Source organism: Oryctolagus cuniculus, chromosome 4 (genome assembly GCF_964237555.1).
Source record: "Oryctolagus cuniculus chromosome 4, mOryCun1.1, whole genome shotgun sequence".
NCBI lineage: Eukaryota > Metazoa > Chordata > Mammalia > Lagomorpha > Leporidae > Oryctolagus > Oryctolagus cuniculus.
Genome location: NC_091435.1, coordinates 8,758,087 through 8,775,085, shown reverse-complemented (window position 1 = coordinate 8,775,085; position 16,999 = coordinate 8,758,087). Strand labels below are relative to the sequence as shown.

Here is a 16,999-nt window from a genome sequence, read left to right as displayed (position 1 = left end):
AACTTGGCTGTGACATCAAGAAGTAGCCCTTGAGGTCACAGCTATGCGGGTCCCCATTTACTTCAGATTTGATTTCCTACGCTGGGTTCAGAAAGGTGACCTTCAAAATCCACCTGGCGTGTCTGGTCGGATGTAGATTCTTGCAGACTCGAGATCTTAGACTGCCTCCTGGATGTGTGCCTCTGTGTGGATCTTCTGATGCTCTTGCTGGTATGTCAGGAGGCAGAAGGGAGACAGGAAAAGGCACAAGTCAGAGCCTGTTTTGTGGTTTCTGCTGGAAAGAGTAGGTGAGGCGGGGTAAGGGATGTAGAGCAAGTGTAGGATTTAGAATTTTATCAGAGGGCTTTGGGCTATCAGGGTGGTCCTGAGAGGTCCAGTAGCTGGCCCTGGAGTGATTTGGGGCAAGGGAACCACTGGCTGGTTGAGTGGGGTTTGATAAGTGGGTGGTCGGGAATATGAGCTCCTGCTTAGTTGGTTTAGGTATCAAAGTGTGTGTGCATGCAAAGGAATTTGCTATCTCCAGGAATTCACCGACTCTGGAAGGGGCATTCTGTCTCCAGCCAGCAGGCTCCCAGGATGTCAAAACGTTCTAAATTGCCATGGTCCCAGCCTACCGTTTTCCATATTCATGATACGTGAAAGCAATAAGCTATCAATAGAATCAGAACTACAACTTCTAAATTCTGAATTTTGATCTGTCCTGTATGTACGTGCTTCAATGCTCCCTCGAGAAGCTGGGCAGAGGCAGGGAGCCCGGGCCCTATTCAACCACACCAGCGTGAGCATGAACAAGCGACACGCTACAGTGTGATATGTTGCCAAGCTGTCTTATCTCAGGTGCCATCTCAAGTCCCAGACTCCATCTTGCACAGTAAGCCCAGCCTGGCTTACTAGGAGTCAGGTGACCAAATGGCCCAACCACAAGCGTCAGCTCCACCCCCACCCTAACGGGAGTTGCCCCTCCCAAGTCCCTACAAGTGGAAAGCTGTAGAAGACCTGTTCTCCCAGTACAGGCTGCTGCTCTCTCTGTGCACGGGGAGGCAGCCTGTAGGGTTTCCCCGACCCGACAATAAACCTTTTCCTTACCCTGGTGTTGGGTGTGTTTTGTGATGACCTTTCAACCCCTCCATCCTCTAGCTTGTACCCAGGCCACATGAGCCGAGTTAAATCTTTTAAAGTAGGAATTCCATTTGTTAGGTAGGAAGTCAGAAATGAGCTTATGTGTGTGTGACAAAGCCCTAAGGAATTGACATCTACAGTGGTCCAGCATCCGCAACTCAAAGCCATCCTGATAACCTTCCTGGTCAGCCCAGTATCTGCACCTCAAACGTCCTGCCCGGATCCTGATGCCCCTTCTACCTGGCCTGATAACCATCTTTCCTCTAAGGCGGGGCAATGACAGCCAGGCTACCCCTGTCTGATAACTTCAGGGGGAAATACTCAGCAAGGAATTTTTTGTATTTACATCCAACAAGTCCTTTGTTCAGGAGGAGAAGGAGAGGGGGAGGGAAAAGGTGGGAAGGCAAGACCCATCCCCTTAAAAACCCCAGTCTAAATGTGAACCACACACTCTCTCAGGTTCTGTCTGGAGAGGTGCCCATCTGTTCTTAACAGCTGTCCCTACCCTGATGCACCTGGCTATGTTGCTTTCCACTGCTGTCTGTCTCACGCCTGAATTCTTTCTTGCATGAAGACAAGGACCCTTTGCTTCCCAGTAACACACTGATGTTCTAAAATCCTTACACTGTAGGTAAGTGTGTTTAATTTTGCCCCTTGTATACATTTATTGACCTGGACAAGGAGCTGTTAGGGTTGGGGATGGGGTGGGGTTGCTGTCTCTAGCAAGCACAACAGCAGTGACTTGGGTCCTCACACATCCTCTTTCTGGGGACACAGTCGCCGGCTTCCTGGGGCGCTCAGAGCTGCGGACAGCGCTCTAGGCTTGATCTTAGCCAAAGGATGGAGACGCCATCGCCATCGGACAGCACTCCTGCCCTTTGCTGAGCTCGTCCTGGGGCTCTGTCCTGGGCGGCTTTGAGTGAGCCAGAGAAACAGGCCCTCTGCAGCCTGGGCTTTACCTCCCCCTGAACAGTACCTGAATAGTTTTAGCATTAAAATGGACGCCCTGGGCATTAACTCTGGCTTCACCTGGGCTTTGGAGAAGAAGCATTTCAAATAGACACTGGCACTTTCAGACCTTGCCAGCTAAAGAGTCCACAATGCATGCTTTGTGGTGGTAAGCTTTAACCACTCAGGAAAATTTCACACGTAACCAGGGCTAGTTACTTATTCTCTGTCCGAATTTTATTTAGGTTTCAAGGATCAGCTTTATTAACTCCTTACGCTTGCTTTCTGAAGTTCAGTTCCATGTTTCATGGCATACCCGCCAAGATAGTTAGCATGTACACAGCAGGCTTTTCATTTCTTTTTTAAATAGCTTCCTACTGGAACAGAGACTTAAGCATAAACCAGTTGAGTGGCAGGCTGGTATGCTGTTGTCTTGTTACATAAAGCTATGGGCAGAATCTTAGTAAATATAATGGAGATAGAGATAGTGATAGAGATGGAGATACACATGAGAGAGAGAGAGAGAGAGAGAGAGAGAGAGAGAGGAGGGGAGGGAGAGGAGGGGAAAGGAAAGGAAAGGAAGGTGAGACCCCTTGTTACTGCCTCCTTCCACTCTGGGTTGCCCTTCTCTGAAGCCAATTAGAACAGCTTGGCCCACATTTTAAAAATTCCCTCTTCATCTTCCCCCAACATTTTAATTTCTTGCACAGGAAGAGGAACTGTGGGCTCAAACTGGGGGGTTGTGTTTGGACTCGTCTGTGTTCTCACTGGAGGTACCAGGGGCCTCATGAGTGTCCTTGCGGGCCCCGTAGGGACACAGTGGTGGCAGCTCCTGGTCCTGGCTCCTTCCCTCCACGTCTGGTGTCTGCCCCCCCCCAGCCAGCCCACTCTTCCCTCCACCCTGCAACATGAACGAAGCAGGATGCCAGTCCTTGCAGCCTTGAGACCGTCTCCTAGGAACGCACCTTCTGTGTCAGTCTCCGATCTGCTCACTGCACACCACGGTGCTGTCCCCACGCTTGGCTTCCGTCCTCACAGATGTGGGGAACTTGGGGGATTCCTCTTCCTTGCAGGAGTCCTTGAGCCCATCTGCTTCTGTGCCTCTCACAATTCCCTGTTACTACCAGCCCTGCCAGAGGCCTGGCCATGTCTCCTGAGTGCTCTCCAAAGAGCCATCAAGACCTCCTGGGGGAATGCCAGAAAATCAGATCACTACAGGAAACACCAATCACCTCAGTAGGAACTTCCTGTGCGAGGGGGACCAACAGACGCCACGTGGTCGTGAGCATTGACCCCATGCTCACATAATTGGCAGGCAGGTGATTTTAGGACAGAGGGGAGTGACTGAGACCTCCTCTGGGGCTGGACCAGAGTAGTTGTGTGATAGTCGCTGAAATGACCTCATCTTTCTAAACGTAGACGTCTTCCAGGACAACGGGTGCTCGAGCTGTTTCTGCTTAAACAGGGGATCTTTGCATTTCATGTTCCCGGTTTGCATGTGACAGTTGTGTCCACATTTGCTTCACTTTCCTGTTTCTTAGTCATAGGTTTTGGGTCCTGCTTCAACTGTGCCTGTGAGGACACCTTTGACCTAAGTCTCTGTGGCCCTGACGCTGCTCCCTGGTCTCAGTAGGTGGTAGAGCTTTGTGTTTTTGTGAAAAGGCCATCTGACAAAGCACAGTCTGTTAACTTCAACACTACTTTACTATTTAAACCATTTATTTCTTTATTTGAATGTGAGTGTCACGGTAAGAGAGGGAGAGGGAGAGGGGGAGAGAGAGTGTGTGTGAAAGAGAGAGAAAGAGATCGTCTATCCTCTGGTTCACTCCTCAAATGTCCTCAGTACCTGGGGCTGTACCAAACATAGCCAAGAACGCCATCTGGGTCTCCCACACAGCTGGCAGAAGTCAAGTACTTGTTCCACCATCCACTGCTTTCCCAGTGCACAGCAGGGAGCTGCTAATGAGTAATCTATCAATACCAGATGTAGGCACAGACCTGCATGATTAAGAACTCCACTTTATCCTGGAACCCCACACACCTCATCCAGATACATCCACCATTGAATGCAAGACACCTGTGTCCACCTCGCTCAGCCCAACATGTAATGCACCTGGAGAACTGCACTGAGATCTTTCTGCAGAGACCCTTCTTTAAACTGCACAGCCGGGCAATTCTGCCTTAGACCTGAGCTTCCATTCAATCCAGCTGTGATTACTCAGGGCCTCCCCCTGGGGGAAGCACTTACTCAGCATTTATGGGAACAAAGAGAGCAGTGCCCCAGGAGCCTCAAGAACCAACAGCATGGCCTGGCTGGTGTCTGCCTGGGCCATAACAAAGCCTCGCTCCTTGACCAAATTTCCTGGAGCTCTTCTGACGCCTCTGCTCAACAAGGACTGACCTGGGGCTTCAGCCTCTGTCCTTGCAAGCCCTGGCCAGGATCGCTCACCCTGGCTCCTGACCACATTTCTCACCCCACACCACTCCACAGGGGACATCTGATCACCCCAGTCTGCTTTCAAAAAGAATCCTGCTAGGTCACTTTAGCAAAGACCAACCCTACCCTTTGTCAACCCTCCTCCTTCCAGGCAACCTTTGAGTATCAGTTCCCAAGGTTGCTTCCTGAATTCCTACTTGAGCCCAATCTCTCTCCCCTGTCCTGGCATGTGGGGTGGATTTTCATCAGCACATAAACAATCTGCATATAGACCTTTCTGAAGAAGCATTCATTCAACCCTTGATTTCCAGTTGTTATTTTCAGCAATCGCACCCTCTCTCCCCCATCACAGAGGGATCTCAAGAGAATTCACAGAATTAGCACTCTAGTCACTGAGTAGCCAACAGAAGTCGTAGAACATTTGCAGGTCTTAGTTGATAGCAATGTTTGGATTTCCCCATTGGCTGGGACATTTGCTGACAGTGTAAAGTCCTTTAGGTTAAATCAGGACAGGCTAGGAAGGAGGACCTGTGGCTGGAGCTGGCGGTGAGTTCATAGCTGTTCAACTTTTTTGTCCTTGATAAACTGTCCATGAGGGCCCTCGGCATCTGGAGGCAAAAGGGCCAAGTACACGGGGGTCTCTGCTCCTTCTTCTGGGCTTTTGGGAGCATTGGGTCCCGCCATGTCCGTTCTCACCCACCCTGGGGTACAGGCATTCAGGAGGATCTTGTCCCCTCCCCTCTGCTCACTCAGGTGCCTGGCCTGGATTCTGGACAGCACAGTGACTCCGATCTTGGTCACTCCGTAGGTAGTGTCAGGCCAGCCTTCCTTCTGGTGCACCCCCTTCTTCGCGTCTCCCACAAACTTCTTCATGAGCCCCACCAGCTCCTCCTCCGTGATGGTCTCACTGCGAAACTTGTGCTGCAGCTCCGGGCTACAGGATTTAAGGGCTCGGTGACCCTCCAAGCTGGACACATTCACCACTCTGCCTAAAATGCACCAGAAATCACTATATGAGGGGCCAGTGCTGTGGCACTGTAGGCTAAGTCTCTGCCTGTGGCACCGGCATCCCATATGGGTGCCAGTTCATGTCCCAGGACCTTCTTCTCCAATCTAGCTCTCTGTTTAGGGCCTGGGAAAGCAGTGGAAGTTGGGCTAAGCGCTCGGGCCCCTGCACTGATGTGGGAGACATGGAAGAGACTACTGGCTCCTGGGTTCAGATCGGTCCACTCTGGCCAATGCAACTGTTTGTAAAGTGAACCAGCAGATGAAAGACCTTTCTCTCAGTTTATAACTCTACCTATCAAACAAATAAATAAGTTTTAAAATATCACTATGTGAAAAGGTGTGCACATCATGGCTGGTAAAGACCGAAGCTGATGGGGATTTAAGACCAGAGAACGTTCTCTTGAGAGACACACAGCAGTGTGTATTCTAAGGGCAACAGGCAAGGATGGTGCGGTACTGGCATAAGAAGCTCCAATTTTTAAAGACTGATTTGAAAGTCAAAGTTACAGAGAGAGAAGGAGAGACAGAAGGAGGGAAAGGTCTTCCAACCTTTGGCCACTCCCATAGGGATAGGGAGAGACAAAAAGATACAGATTTTCCACTTCCACTCCCCAGATGGCCGCCATGGCCAGGGCTAAGCCAGGCCAAAACCAGGACCAGGACTTTCATCTGGGTCTCCCATGTGGGTGGCTGGGGCCCGAGTACTTGGGCCATTTTCTGCTGCTTTTCCCAGGCCATCAACAGGGAGCTGGATCAGAAGTGGAGCAGCTGGGACTCGAATAGGCACATATATGGGATGCTGGCTCGCAGGGGGAGGACTTACTGGCTACGACACCACGCCAGCCTGCAGGAGCTCCGTTGTTGCCTTCAAGTCTGAATCCGTAGAGGAGGCAGCGACATTGGAAAAGCCATCCTTTGAGGTCCTGCCGAACTAGAGTCTTGGAGGCAGTAGGACCTTCCCCAGGGACAGGTCAGGAAAACAGGTTAGGAGTTGAGTAAGTCGTATGAGCAAGTCCTCAACTCTCCACCTCGCATACCAGTCTTCCTGCAAGTGTCGGCTGGTGCCTCTCGGTGTAGATGGAAGGAGTGTGGCTGGGGTGAGTGTCACAGCACTTCACAACAAAGACAGTGACCGTGTGCTGTGTTGGGAACAAAGCCCACTGGAGGGCAGTGACCATGAGCCTGGAGTTAGCCGGGTCATGGTAAGGAGGCCCCTGTAAGCCACGCTCAGGGCCTGGACTCTGGGGAGGGGCGAGACCGTCAGAGGTGGACAGAATGCCAGAGAGGAAAGTGCTGGAGAGGGGAGGTCCCAGGGGAGGTTTGCACCTGTCCACAGCCACACCTAAGGGCAGCTGCGCACCTGGATGCATGGGTTGGGGTAGACTGAGGGAGCTCAGTTCCAGCCCTGGAAGTGACCGTGGAGGACAGGGCAGGGCAGGGTGACCGCCAGGATCAGGTAGGTGCTCACAGTGACACAGGGGTGGAGGAGCAGCCTCTGGAAATGCGTTTTAGCCTGCGAGGGGCATCAGGAGGTGACGGAGAGGCAGGACAGCTCAGGGTGTCTAAGGAGGAGACGTCCTCTGGGGGATACAGTGGGTGACTGCTAGGAAGGACCTGCCAGGCTGACTCAGGTCACTCAGGGAGCAGAGAGGGCCCAGGGTGGCACCCCCAGGGCCTCCAACATGAGATGGGCATGGGAGAAATGAGGAGCCTCTCCCAGGAGACCTGTGAGCTAAGACTGCAGGGTCAGAAGGCGCCAGGTGTGCCAAGGGCAGAGACCGCAGGGGCAGTGCAGGAGCAGGGACGATGTCCTGACCCAGGACAGCCCCTGGCAGGGGCGGCAGCAGGCTGGTGCAGCTGGAGCAGGACAGGCAGCAGGGATGGAGCTGAGAGCCCAGGCAGCAGGGCCAGCTCCCTCCTGAGGGCACAGCATGGGGTCCCCAGGAGACTCACCTCCGGGCCTCATGAGAGGCAGCAGCTCTGTGCAGACATCTCGGGTGCCATCAAAGTTTGTCTTCATAGTCACCTCCGCTTTAATATGAAAGGGGGTGGAATCCTGTACTTTTGGGGCATAGAGAACAGTTTCCGTCAATCATAACCATCGGCTAGAATTCTTGGAATTTATTTTATGTATTAATGTTCATCTACTTTAAATGGAATAAGATCTTCCACCTGCTGTTTACTCCCCAAATGCCCACAACACCCAAGACTGGGACCAAGCCAAAGCCAGAAGCCAGGAACACCATTCAGGTCTCCCATACAGATTGCAGGGACCCAAGCACTTGAGCCATCTTCTGCTGCACTCTAATGCATTAGCAGGATTCTGCAGGGGAAGCAGAGTAGCCAGGACTGGAACTGCCACTCCAGCAATGGAAGTGGGAGGGCTAACTGGCAGCTTGCCACAATGCCGGCCCCAGGGACCAGAATTCTGTAGACATAAAAGCAGAGCATGGGAAACCCAGCAACCTTGAGTAAGTCTGCCTCTAGCCACAGTGCCTGGCCAATGTTAATCTCCTACTCTGACATGGTCCTCCACTTATTTACGAAAATACTGTGGCCCAGCGGGTTAAAGCCCTGGCCTGAAGCACCAGCATCCCATATGGGCACCAGTTCTAGTCCCGGCTGCTCTATTTCCGATCCAGCTCTCTGCTGTAGCCTAGGAAAGCAGTAGAAGATGGCCCAGGTCATTGGGCCTCTGCACCCGTGTGGGAGACCCAGAAAAAGCTCCTGGCTCCTGGCTTTGGATCGGCACAGCTCCAGCCGTTGCGGCCATCTGGGGAGTGAATCAGCAGATGGAGGACCTCTCTCTGTCTCTACCTCTCTCTGTAACTCTTTCAGATAAATAAAATAAATCTTTAAAAAAGAAGAAGATACTGCTGATCTCCTATTATCGTTTTTGACAATTTCTTATTTAATTCAAAATCAGTTACAATTTCAGAAAAGTCCTACATCTCAGTCACATAGAAATTTTGGAAAAAAAAAAAAAAAAAACCTGGAGATGCTCCCCAGTATGAAAGACCAAGGTCACTTTGACTGGAAAGAGGTCCCAGTTCTCAGAAGCTCCACAGGTCCCACCCCCACCCTCCCAGCCTTTCCTTGCCACTCCTTGGGGAGTGTCGTCGGGGGTTGGGGAGTGCGCGCATGGGGCGCTGTTCAGACCCCAGTCTCCCAAGGTGCACAGCAGGATCCTCCCACAGATGCATCCCAACCCTGCTGCAAGCTCAGGGGACCCCTTCCTTACAATCCATGTAGATGCCCGCGTTGTTGACCAGCACGTCCAGGCCCCCGTACTCCCGGCGCAGGAAGTCGCGCAGGGCGCGGATGCTCTGCAGGTCCGTGATGTCCAGCTGGTGGAAGCGCGGGCTCAGGCCCTCGGCCTGCAGCTGCTGCACGGCGGCCCGGCCCCGCCTCTCGTCCCGCGCTGTGAGCACCACGTCTCCCGAGAAGAGCCGGCACAGGTCTCGCGCGATGGCGAAGCCGACGCCCTTGTTGGCGCCGGTCACCAGCGCCACGCGGCTGCAGGACGACATGGCTGGGTGGGAGCTCACAACACCCGCAGACCTCGCAGCCTGAGCTGCAAGGCTATACCCTCGCAGAGGCACCTGCTGTGCCCGGAGCCGCCTGAGTGTGCAGCTGCAGAGGCAGGCTCCGCCCCGCCCAGCCCTGGGCAGGGCTTTCCAGTTCCATAATGACCTTGCATGCAGATTCCCAGAGAGCCTCCTGGCTGGGTGTTGCAAAACCAGCCAAGCGAGGACCTAGGCTGGTGATTGCTGCTAGTGGCCTGCCTAGCATCAAAGATCTGTTCAACTTGGACACGCTATTGATCTGAGCTGAGCTTTATCTCTGCTTCTCCAAAGCCTTCCCTTCCCCCATCCCCCCAGCTGTTCACCTATTCCTCCTTGTCCTTGTAGAATTGGGACCCCCCTTATGCACATTCTCTCTGGTGTTCTGAGAGTATTCCTGGAACTGCCATCTTTGGTACTAGAATTGCACAATATATTGGGGGGAAAATTATAGAAGATCAAGTGTCTGTTTATTTCACCCCTAACCAGGGAACAGAAGCTAAGTTTGTTCCTGAGGTTGTTTGGGAAACGTTGGCTAAAGCAGCTAGCGACACATCTGGGTCTGTGCACCTGCTGGGCCGTCTTCTCACCTGGATGGGGGTCCTGCAGAGTACAGGTGCGAAGGACTTTCACTGCCTACTATTCCACAGTGTGTCAGGATTTCTATCCCCCTTTCAAAATGAAGAGTTGGTTCCATCCTTGGAGACATGGCCAATTGGTTGAGTGGTGGGAAATGAATGCTCCTCACTGCGGTCTGCTTAGAATGGGGGACTGGAGGCTGTAGGGTCAGCTTTCATTTCCGTGTCATCCAGTAGTTGCCCCCACACACAAGTGGCCACTGCAATGTCCGTTATAGGAAACTGAATGAATGCAATGAAAAAGTCAGTTCTTAGCTGCAATAGTCACGTTTCAGGTGCTCAGTGTTCGTGTCTCAATGGCCACTGTCTGGGCTGTGCAGGCACAGGACATTTCTCACGGACCATGGGGCTTCACACGGATTCCGGATAGGTTGCTGTAAGGGAGGGTCCAACCAGGGGTTAACAGAAGGTCAACAGCCCAGGACAGACCCTTGCTGCATTCCAAGGGACATTTTTATTGGGACAATTGTAGATCCACATGCAGTTGTGAGCAGTAACACAGAGATTCCATAGACTTTGCCGATTGCCATCACCAGTAACAATTTGGGATATGCACAGTAAAATATCACAGTTAAGACCACTGTAGAACAGTGCAACCCTTCTCAGAGTCCCCCAGCTCTGTGTGTGTGTTTGCCCGTGTGTTTAGTTCTGGACAGGTTCATCTCATGCAATTTTGCATTTCCATCACTGCAGTCAAGATCAGAGCCATGGGGGCTGGTGCTGTGGCACAGCTGGTAAAAGCTGCCACTTGCATTGCCAGCATCCCATGTTGGTGCTGGTTTGAGTCCCACTGCTCCACTTCTGAACCAGCTCTCTGCTGTGGCCTGGGAAAGCAGTAGGGGATGGCCCAAGTGTTTGGGCCCCTTGGACCCACATGAGAGACCCGGAAGAAGCTCTTGGCTTCAGATTAGCACAGCTCCAGCCGTTGCAGCTAGTTGTGGAGTGAACCAGCAGATAGATGATTCTCTCTCTCTTTCTCTCTCTCTCTCTCTCTAATGCTGACTTTCAAGTAAATAATCTTTAAAAAAAAAAATCAGAGCCTGTCCACCTGCATCAGGATCCCCTTGTCACCCTGGTAGAAACAAACACTCCTCCCTTGTCCCCTAATCCAACCCTGTCCTCTGGCAGCCATGAATCTGTTCACCATTTCCACCCTTTTGTCAGTTCAAATATACTACAGAGATGGATCATCCAGTGTGTGACCTCCTGGGATTTCTCCCGCAGCAGTTAACTAGGAGATGGTTTATACGCTTCCTTGCCACCATGCATGTTGCTCCAACAATGGCCAGCTTCCTTCCACACTACTGGCTACCTTGTATGGAGGTAGTGTGACCCAGTATTAGCCAGAAGTGGGTTGGATTAAATCCACCAGTATGAGAGTGGATAACACACAGTGTGCGGGGAAATCTGTCTGTGGGGTGCCTCCTGCTGCCTCACCACCGAAGCCCAAGAATCATGATGTTCAGCCTGATTTCTTTAGCATTTAGTGTTAGCACCATACAGAATCCACAGGTCAATGTGGCTGGATGGCCCAGACAATAATCCTCGTGAACTTCATCGTGGGAAATTCTAGTTAAAAGATAATGCACCTTTTTCTATGAATTTTAAACAATTGTCTTTATTCATTTGAGACACACATCTCTCATTCACTGGTTCACTCTTCAAATTCCCGAAATGCCTGCAGGCCAACACTGGAAGACAGAGACTCCATCGAAGCCCCCGTTAGCAGGCTCCCAGCCACTTGAGCCGTGGCCTGCTGCCTCCTGCCTCAGTGTTAGCAGGACACTGCCATCAGGAGCAAGAGCCTGGGGGTCTAACCCAGGTCCTCTGGTGTGGGGTGTAGGTTAGGCCGAATGCCCACCACTTGCACAAACGTTTTGAAGTCACCTTGTGTATCTAATGAAGTGGGGACAAGGCTACTGCAGGGCCTGAGCAGGCGGGACAGGCAGGCCTGTGATGGTGATCTTGAGGGAATCAGGGTGGCCGCTCCCTTGGTGCCCAGGAATCAGACCCAGGCCTCTGTATTCAGATTAACTCATGGCAAAGGGGGCCTCTTCTTCTTCTCGGCTCCGACTCTTGGAGGAAGCCGGTCTGCCTGCCAGTGTGGCAGGAACCCAGTGAGGTGTCTGAACGTGGGCTTCATGCATGAAACAGAAAGGGCCAGGCCCTGCCAGGTGGAGAGGGGGCCTGGGACACTGGGACCTCCATTCCCATCAGGCTGGGAAGCACCCAGGTTGGTACGAGTGGGTCATCGGCCCTCAGCTCTGTCCTTTAAGCCCTAAAGTCTGCTTCTCCTAAAGTCTGGTTTCTACCACGTAGCTTGGAAAAGCGTTGCCAAGGCTTAGTCAACACGGCCATGCCTACCTACACTTCTGCTGAGTGCAGAGTGGTGCAGCCCAGTTGGAGAGCACTTGGCCTGTGCGAGTCTTCCGGGGATGGGATTCATGGGAGAGGTTTTCCTGCAGACTCCCAGTGATCTCAGAGGACTTCATAGCTGAGTGCTTCCCACAAGTGGCCCTCATGTCACACACGGACACTGGTTCTCCTTCCCAGTGACTTAGGCTGCTTACAGAAAGAGGTCAACTGCCTTTCCCTGTGCAGTACTGTCCAGGTAGTCCTACAGGTCCAAATCCTGAAGTCTGAGGGCCATCTTCAGACACATTCATTGTTTTCCATGTAGTATCTGCTTTCATTTACCTAATGGCCCATCTGAGTGTCTGTGACCGGGTGTGTGGCCTACAGAGCCAAGGACGTTTCCTTTGTGTCCTGTCTCTAGTGCTTGCTATCTCCTGAGTTGCCCCATCCATTCCCTGGCTCTCACTTTTCCTGTGATCAGATTTGTGGGATGAATTTTCTCAGTATTCGAACAATGTGCATAGCAGCTTTATAATGAATCATTTATTTGACTCTTGATTTCCCTGGGTTATTTCCAGCCATTACAACTAGTCTCTCCCCATACACAGAGGATATCGCAAGAAAATTCAGAGAATTAAGAGTCAGGTCACTGAGTTATCTACACAAGGTGTAGAACATTTGTAGGTCTTAGTTACTAGCAATGTTTGGATTTCCCCAGTGGCTGGGACATTTGCTGACAGTGTAAAGTCCTTTAGGTTAAATCAGGACAGGTTAGCAAGCAGGACCTGTGGGTGGAGCTGGGGGTGAGCTCACCACTGTCCAACCCTTTTTTCCATGACAAACTGTCCATGAGGGCCCTCGGCATCTGGAGGCAAAAGGGCCAAGTACACGGGGGTCTCTGCTCCTTCTTCTGGGCTCTTGGTGGCGTTGGGTCCCCCCATGTCGGTTCTCACCCACCCTGGGCAGCAGGCATTCAGGAGGATCTTGTCCCCTCCCCTCTGCTCACTCAGGTGCCTGGCCTGGATTCTGGACAGCACAGTGACTCCGATCTTGGTCACTCCGTAGGTAGTGTCAGGCCAGCCTTCCTTCTGGTGCACCCCCTTCTTCGCGTCTCCCACAAACTTCTTCATGAGCCCCACCAGCTCCTCCTCCGTGATGGTCTCACTGCGAAACTTCTGCTGCAATTCCGTGCTGCAGGATTTAAGGGCTCTGAGACACATCAGGCTAGACATGTTCACCACTCTGCCTAAAATACACCAGAAATCACTATCAGGAGAAGCTTGCACAGGACGGCTGGAGCCCAAAGGTGCTGGGATTTGAGAAACCCGACAAACAAATGGCAGAGTGATTTCCAAGTGAAATGGACAGACACAGCATGGTGGTCACACAGCCAACGACTCCACTTCTGCCTTCACCTTCTGGGTGAGCAGAGAAGGCAGTGACATTGCAACGAGCCGCCTTCGAGGTCCCAGTAACGCAGGGTCCTGTAAGCAGCAGGACCTGCCAGGAGGACAGGACAGGGAACTGGACAGGAGTTGAGAGGGAACCGAATGTGAAGTCCTCAGTCTGCATCCCACGTTTCAATGTTTTGTTAGTGGCTGCTTGTCTTTTGGTGTACATGCATGTCACTGCATCACTCGGGATGAGTGCTGTACCACGTTCCACAGCAAATAGGATCCTGTGTCGTGTTGTGCACAATGAGCCCACTGAAGTGCAGTTAAACTGAGCCAGGAGTTAGGCAGCAACAGAGAATGCAGCTCCCTGCAAACCATGCCAAGGGCCCAGACTGTGCGTCCAAATTATCTCTCAGAAGGGAGAATCCATGCAGCAAGTTCACAGAGGCTTGGGAAGGAGGGGACTCAAGAACTGGGGTCCCTAGGGATTCGCATTCTTCCAGAACCACAGTGAATCTGCCACGTCCAAGGCCCCTGCTGTGCAACTGGGATACAATGCAGGGGGAGACTGAGGGAGCTCCGTCTCAGACCTGGAAGTGACCGTGGAGGACGGGGCAGGGCAGGGTTACTGCCAGGATCGGGTCGGTGCCCACGGTGACACAGGGGTGGAGGAGCAGCCTCTGGAAATGCGTTTTAGCCTGCGAGGGGCATCAGGAGGTGACGGAGAGGCAGGACAGCTCAGGGTGTCTAAGGAGGAGACGTCCTCTGGGGGATACAGTGGGTGACTGCTAGGAAGGACCTGCCAGGCTGACTCAGGTCACTCAGGGAGCAGAGAGGGCCCAGGGTGGCACCCCCAGGGCCTCCGACATGAGATGGGCATGGGAGAAATGAGGAGCCTCTCCCAGGAGACCTGTGAGCTAAGACTGCAGGGTCAGAAGGCGCCAGGTGTGCCAAGGGCAGAGACCACAGGGGCAGTGCAGGAGCGGGGACGATGTCCTGACTCTGGACAGCCCCTGGCAGGGGTAGCAGCAGGCTGGTGCAGCTGAAGCAGGACAGGCAGCAGGGATGGAGCTGAGAGCTCAGGCAGCAGGGCCAGCTCCCTCCTGAGGGCACAGTGTGGGGTCCCCAGGAGACTCACCTCCGGGCCTCATGAGAGGCAGCAGCTCTGTGCAGACATGTCGGGTACCATCAAAGTTTGTGTTCATAGTCACTTCCGCTTGAATATGAAAGGGCGTGGTATCCGCAGCTTTTAGGGGCAGAGAACAGATAATAAACACACAGCCTTGGCCAGAACGCTACAGGAACAAAACAGCTGATCCATTTCTGCAGGAGGGCACCCTTGGGGGAGTGAAGGATCTACCCTGGTATCTCATGTTGGTCATTATCACTATTACTATTATTGTATACAATGTATTGTTTATTTTAAATACACTTAAAAATTGACCCACCCTCTAAATCTCAATCAAAGAGAAACTGAAGGAAGCCTGGACACGCTCCCTGGTGTCCAGTCTGGGAAACACCCAGGCTCCTTTGGCTGGAAAAGGGTCCCAGTCCCCAGGGGCCCCAAGGGTACTGCCCAACATGAGACTTCCTTTTCCTTCCCAGGGAGGTCTGTTCTGGACCACACAGGCTCCCCCCATAGGCTCTGCCCATCCCAGCTGCAGTGATCTGGGGAGGTCTCTCACACGGTGCACGAACTCCTTACCCTGGAAGGCGATGCCCGCGTTGTTGACCAGCACGTTGAGGCCCCCGTACTCCTTGCGCAGGAAGTCGCGCAGGGCGCGGATGCTCTGCAGGTCCGTGATGTCCAGCTGGTGGAAGCGCGGGCTCAGGCCCTCGGCCTGCAGCTGCTGCACGGCCGCCCGGCCCCGCGCCTCGTCCCGCGCCGTGAGCACCACATCCCCCGAGAAGAGCCGGCACAGGTCGCGCACAATGGTGTAGCCGATGCCTTTGTTGGCACCGGTCACCAGCGCCACACGGCTGCAGGATGACATGGCTGAGTGGGAGTTCAACTCAGAGCCTGAGCTGGGGAGCAATGCTGTCGGCGTGGGTCTGGAGCCTAAGTGTGCAGGTGCAGAGCAGGTCCAGAGGGAGGCGCTGCCCCGCCCCCAGCCTGTGCAGGGCTTGTGTTCCAGTAAGTTCCTGGGGTTGTAGTGCAGGTCTGGGGTTGGAGCAACCTGCCTCTAAGTTGCGAAATAATTGGCTGAGGACCAAGTTGGTGGCTGCTAGCGCCTGCGTGCCAGGCACAAAGAACCATTCTGATTGGCCGTGCTGTGGATCTGAGCTGACCTTTATCCCCATTCTCTAAAGTTCTTTTTTTCCCCCCCAGATTCTCCCAACTGTTCAACTGCTCCTCACTGTCCTCGCAAACCTAGACTCCTGTATGCACATACTTTCTGCTGTTTTGAAAAATATCGCAGGAGCTGGCGTCTTTGGCATTAGTGTTGTGAGATGAACTGGAAGAGAATGACAAGGGACAGGCTTCTGTTGGTTTCCCCATAACAAGACAAAAGCACAGCCACTGGCTCCTCTTGTCCCGCTGATCCACCGGCATGCAAGGCACTGAGTGGAATAGCAGAGGGCGCCCTGGGCCCTTGCAGGGCCATCATCTTACCTGGCTGGGAGTCCTGCAGGGCACAGGTGCTGGGGCCTTCCCAGCCCTATAGTTCCCTCAAGGTGTCGAGATACTCCTTTCTAGCCCCATGGTTAATGAAGAAACAGGTCTCTTCCCAGAGACTTCATCCATCGCCTTGCGGTGGGAAATCAATGTTCCTCACTGCTCACTATTGTGACATAGTATATTCCTGAGGACGTTATAGGTAAGGGGCTGGTGACTACAGGTTAGGTTTCATTTCTGTGTCATCCAGTAGGTTGCCACTACACACAACTGGCTGCTTCCATGTCAATTTCAAGAAACTAAATGAATGCAAGAGAAAATTCATTTCTCAGCTGCAGTAGCCACAGACCCAGTGTTCAGTCTCTGTGGACACAGTGTTGGGCTGTGCAGACACTGGGCATAACGGATGGACCGTGGTGCTTTATAAGGATTCCATTAGGTTGCTGCAAGGTGGGGTTCCAACCAGTGGCTTAACAGAAGGTTGATCACTGGGAAAGACCCTTGCTGTTTTTGAAGTGAAATTGTTATTGAGATAATTGTAGATTCACAGGCAATTGTTAGAAATAATACAGAGTTGTTGTTGTCGTTGTTGTTGTTGTTGTTGTTGTTTTGGCTGGTGCAGTGGCTCAATAGGCTAATCCTCCGCCTTGCGGCGCCGGCACACTGGGTTCTAGTCCCGGTCGGGGCGCCGGATTCTGTCCCGCTTGCCCCTCTTCCAGGCCAGCTCTCTGCTATGGCCTGGGAGTGCAGTGGAGGATGGTCCAAGTCCTTGGGCCCTGTACCCACATGGGAGACCAGGAAAAGCACCTGGCTCCTGCCTTCGTATCAGCGCCATGCGCCGGCCACAGTGTGCCGGCCGCAGCGGCCACTGGAGGGTGAACCAACAGCAAAAGGAAGACCTTTCTCTCTGTGTGTGTCTC

General features: G+C 52.9%; 2 protein-coding genes across 4 annotated transcripts in view; both read right to left on the bottom strand.

The window, feature by feature from the left end:
- Positions 1 to 9,243, bottom strand: part of LOC100348276 (carbonyl reductase [NADPH] 1) — a 150,618-nt gene extending 141,375 nt beyond the window's left edge. The window contains exons 1-4 of one of the 3 annotated variants that reach the window (XM_008274855.4): positions 8,754 to 9,215; positions 7,466 to 7,573; positions 6,336 to 6,467; positions 3,769 to 5,493 (exon numbers count right to left, since the gene is read on the bottom strand). In XM_008274855.4, the coding sequence (XP_008273077.3) occupies positions 5,057 to 5,493; positions 6,336 to 6,467; positions 7,466 to 7,573; positions 8,754 to 9,042 (966 nt within the window). In that variant the 5' untranslated portion in view covers positions 9,043 to 9,215 and the 3' untranslated portion in view covers positions 3,769 to 5,056. Of the gene's footprint in view, positions 1 to 3,768; positions 5,494 to 6,335; positions 6,468 to 7,465; positions 7,574 to 8,753 lie in introns of those variants that run through there. The other 2 variants (XM_002721262.5, XM_070071850.1) reach the window with 2 other exon arrangements.
- A 3,353-nt stretch (positions 9,244 to 12,596) lies between these two features.
- LOC138842983 (carbonyl reductase [NADPH] 1-like) lies at positions 12,597 to 16,337 on the bottom strand. The gene is made up of 4 exons (XM_002721253.5): positions 16,077 to 16,337; positions 15,168 to 15,918; positions 14,601 to 14,708; positions 12,597 to 13,314 (listed from the first exon to the last, which is right to left on the bottom strand). Exons 2-4 carry the CDS (start codon positions 15,454 to 15,456, stop codon positions 12,878 to 12,880), a joined length of 834 nt encoding a protein of 277 aa, XP_002721299.3. The 5' UTR covers positions 15,457 to 15,918; positions 16,077 to 16,337; the 3' UTR covers positions 12,597 to 12,877.
- Between the last annotated feature and the right edge of the window lie 662 nt (positions 16,338 to 16,999).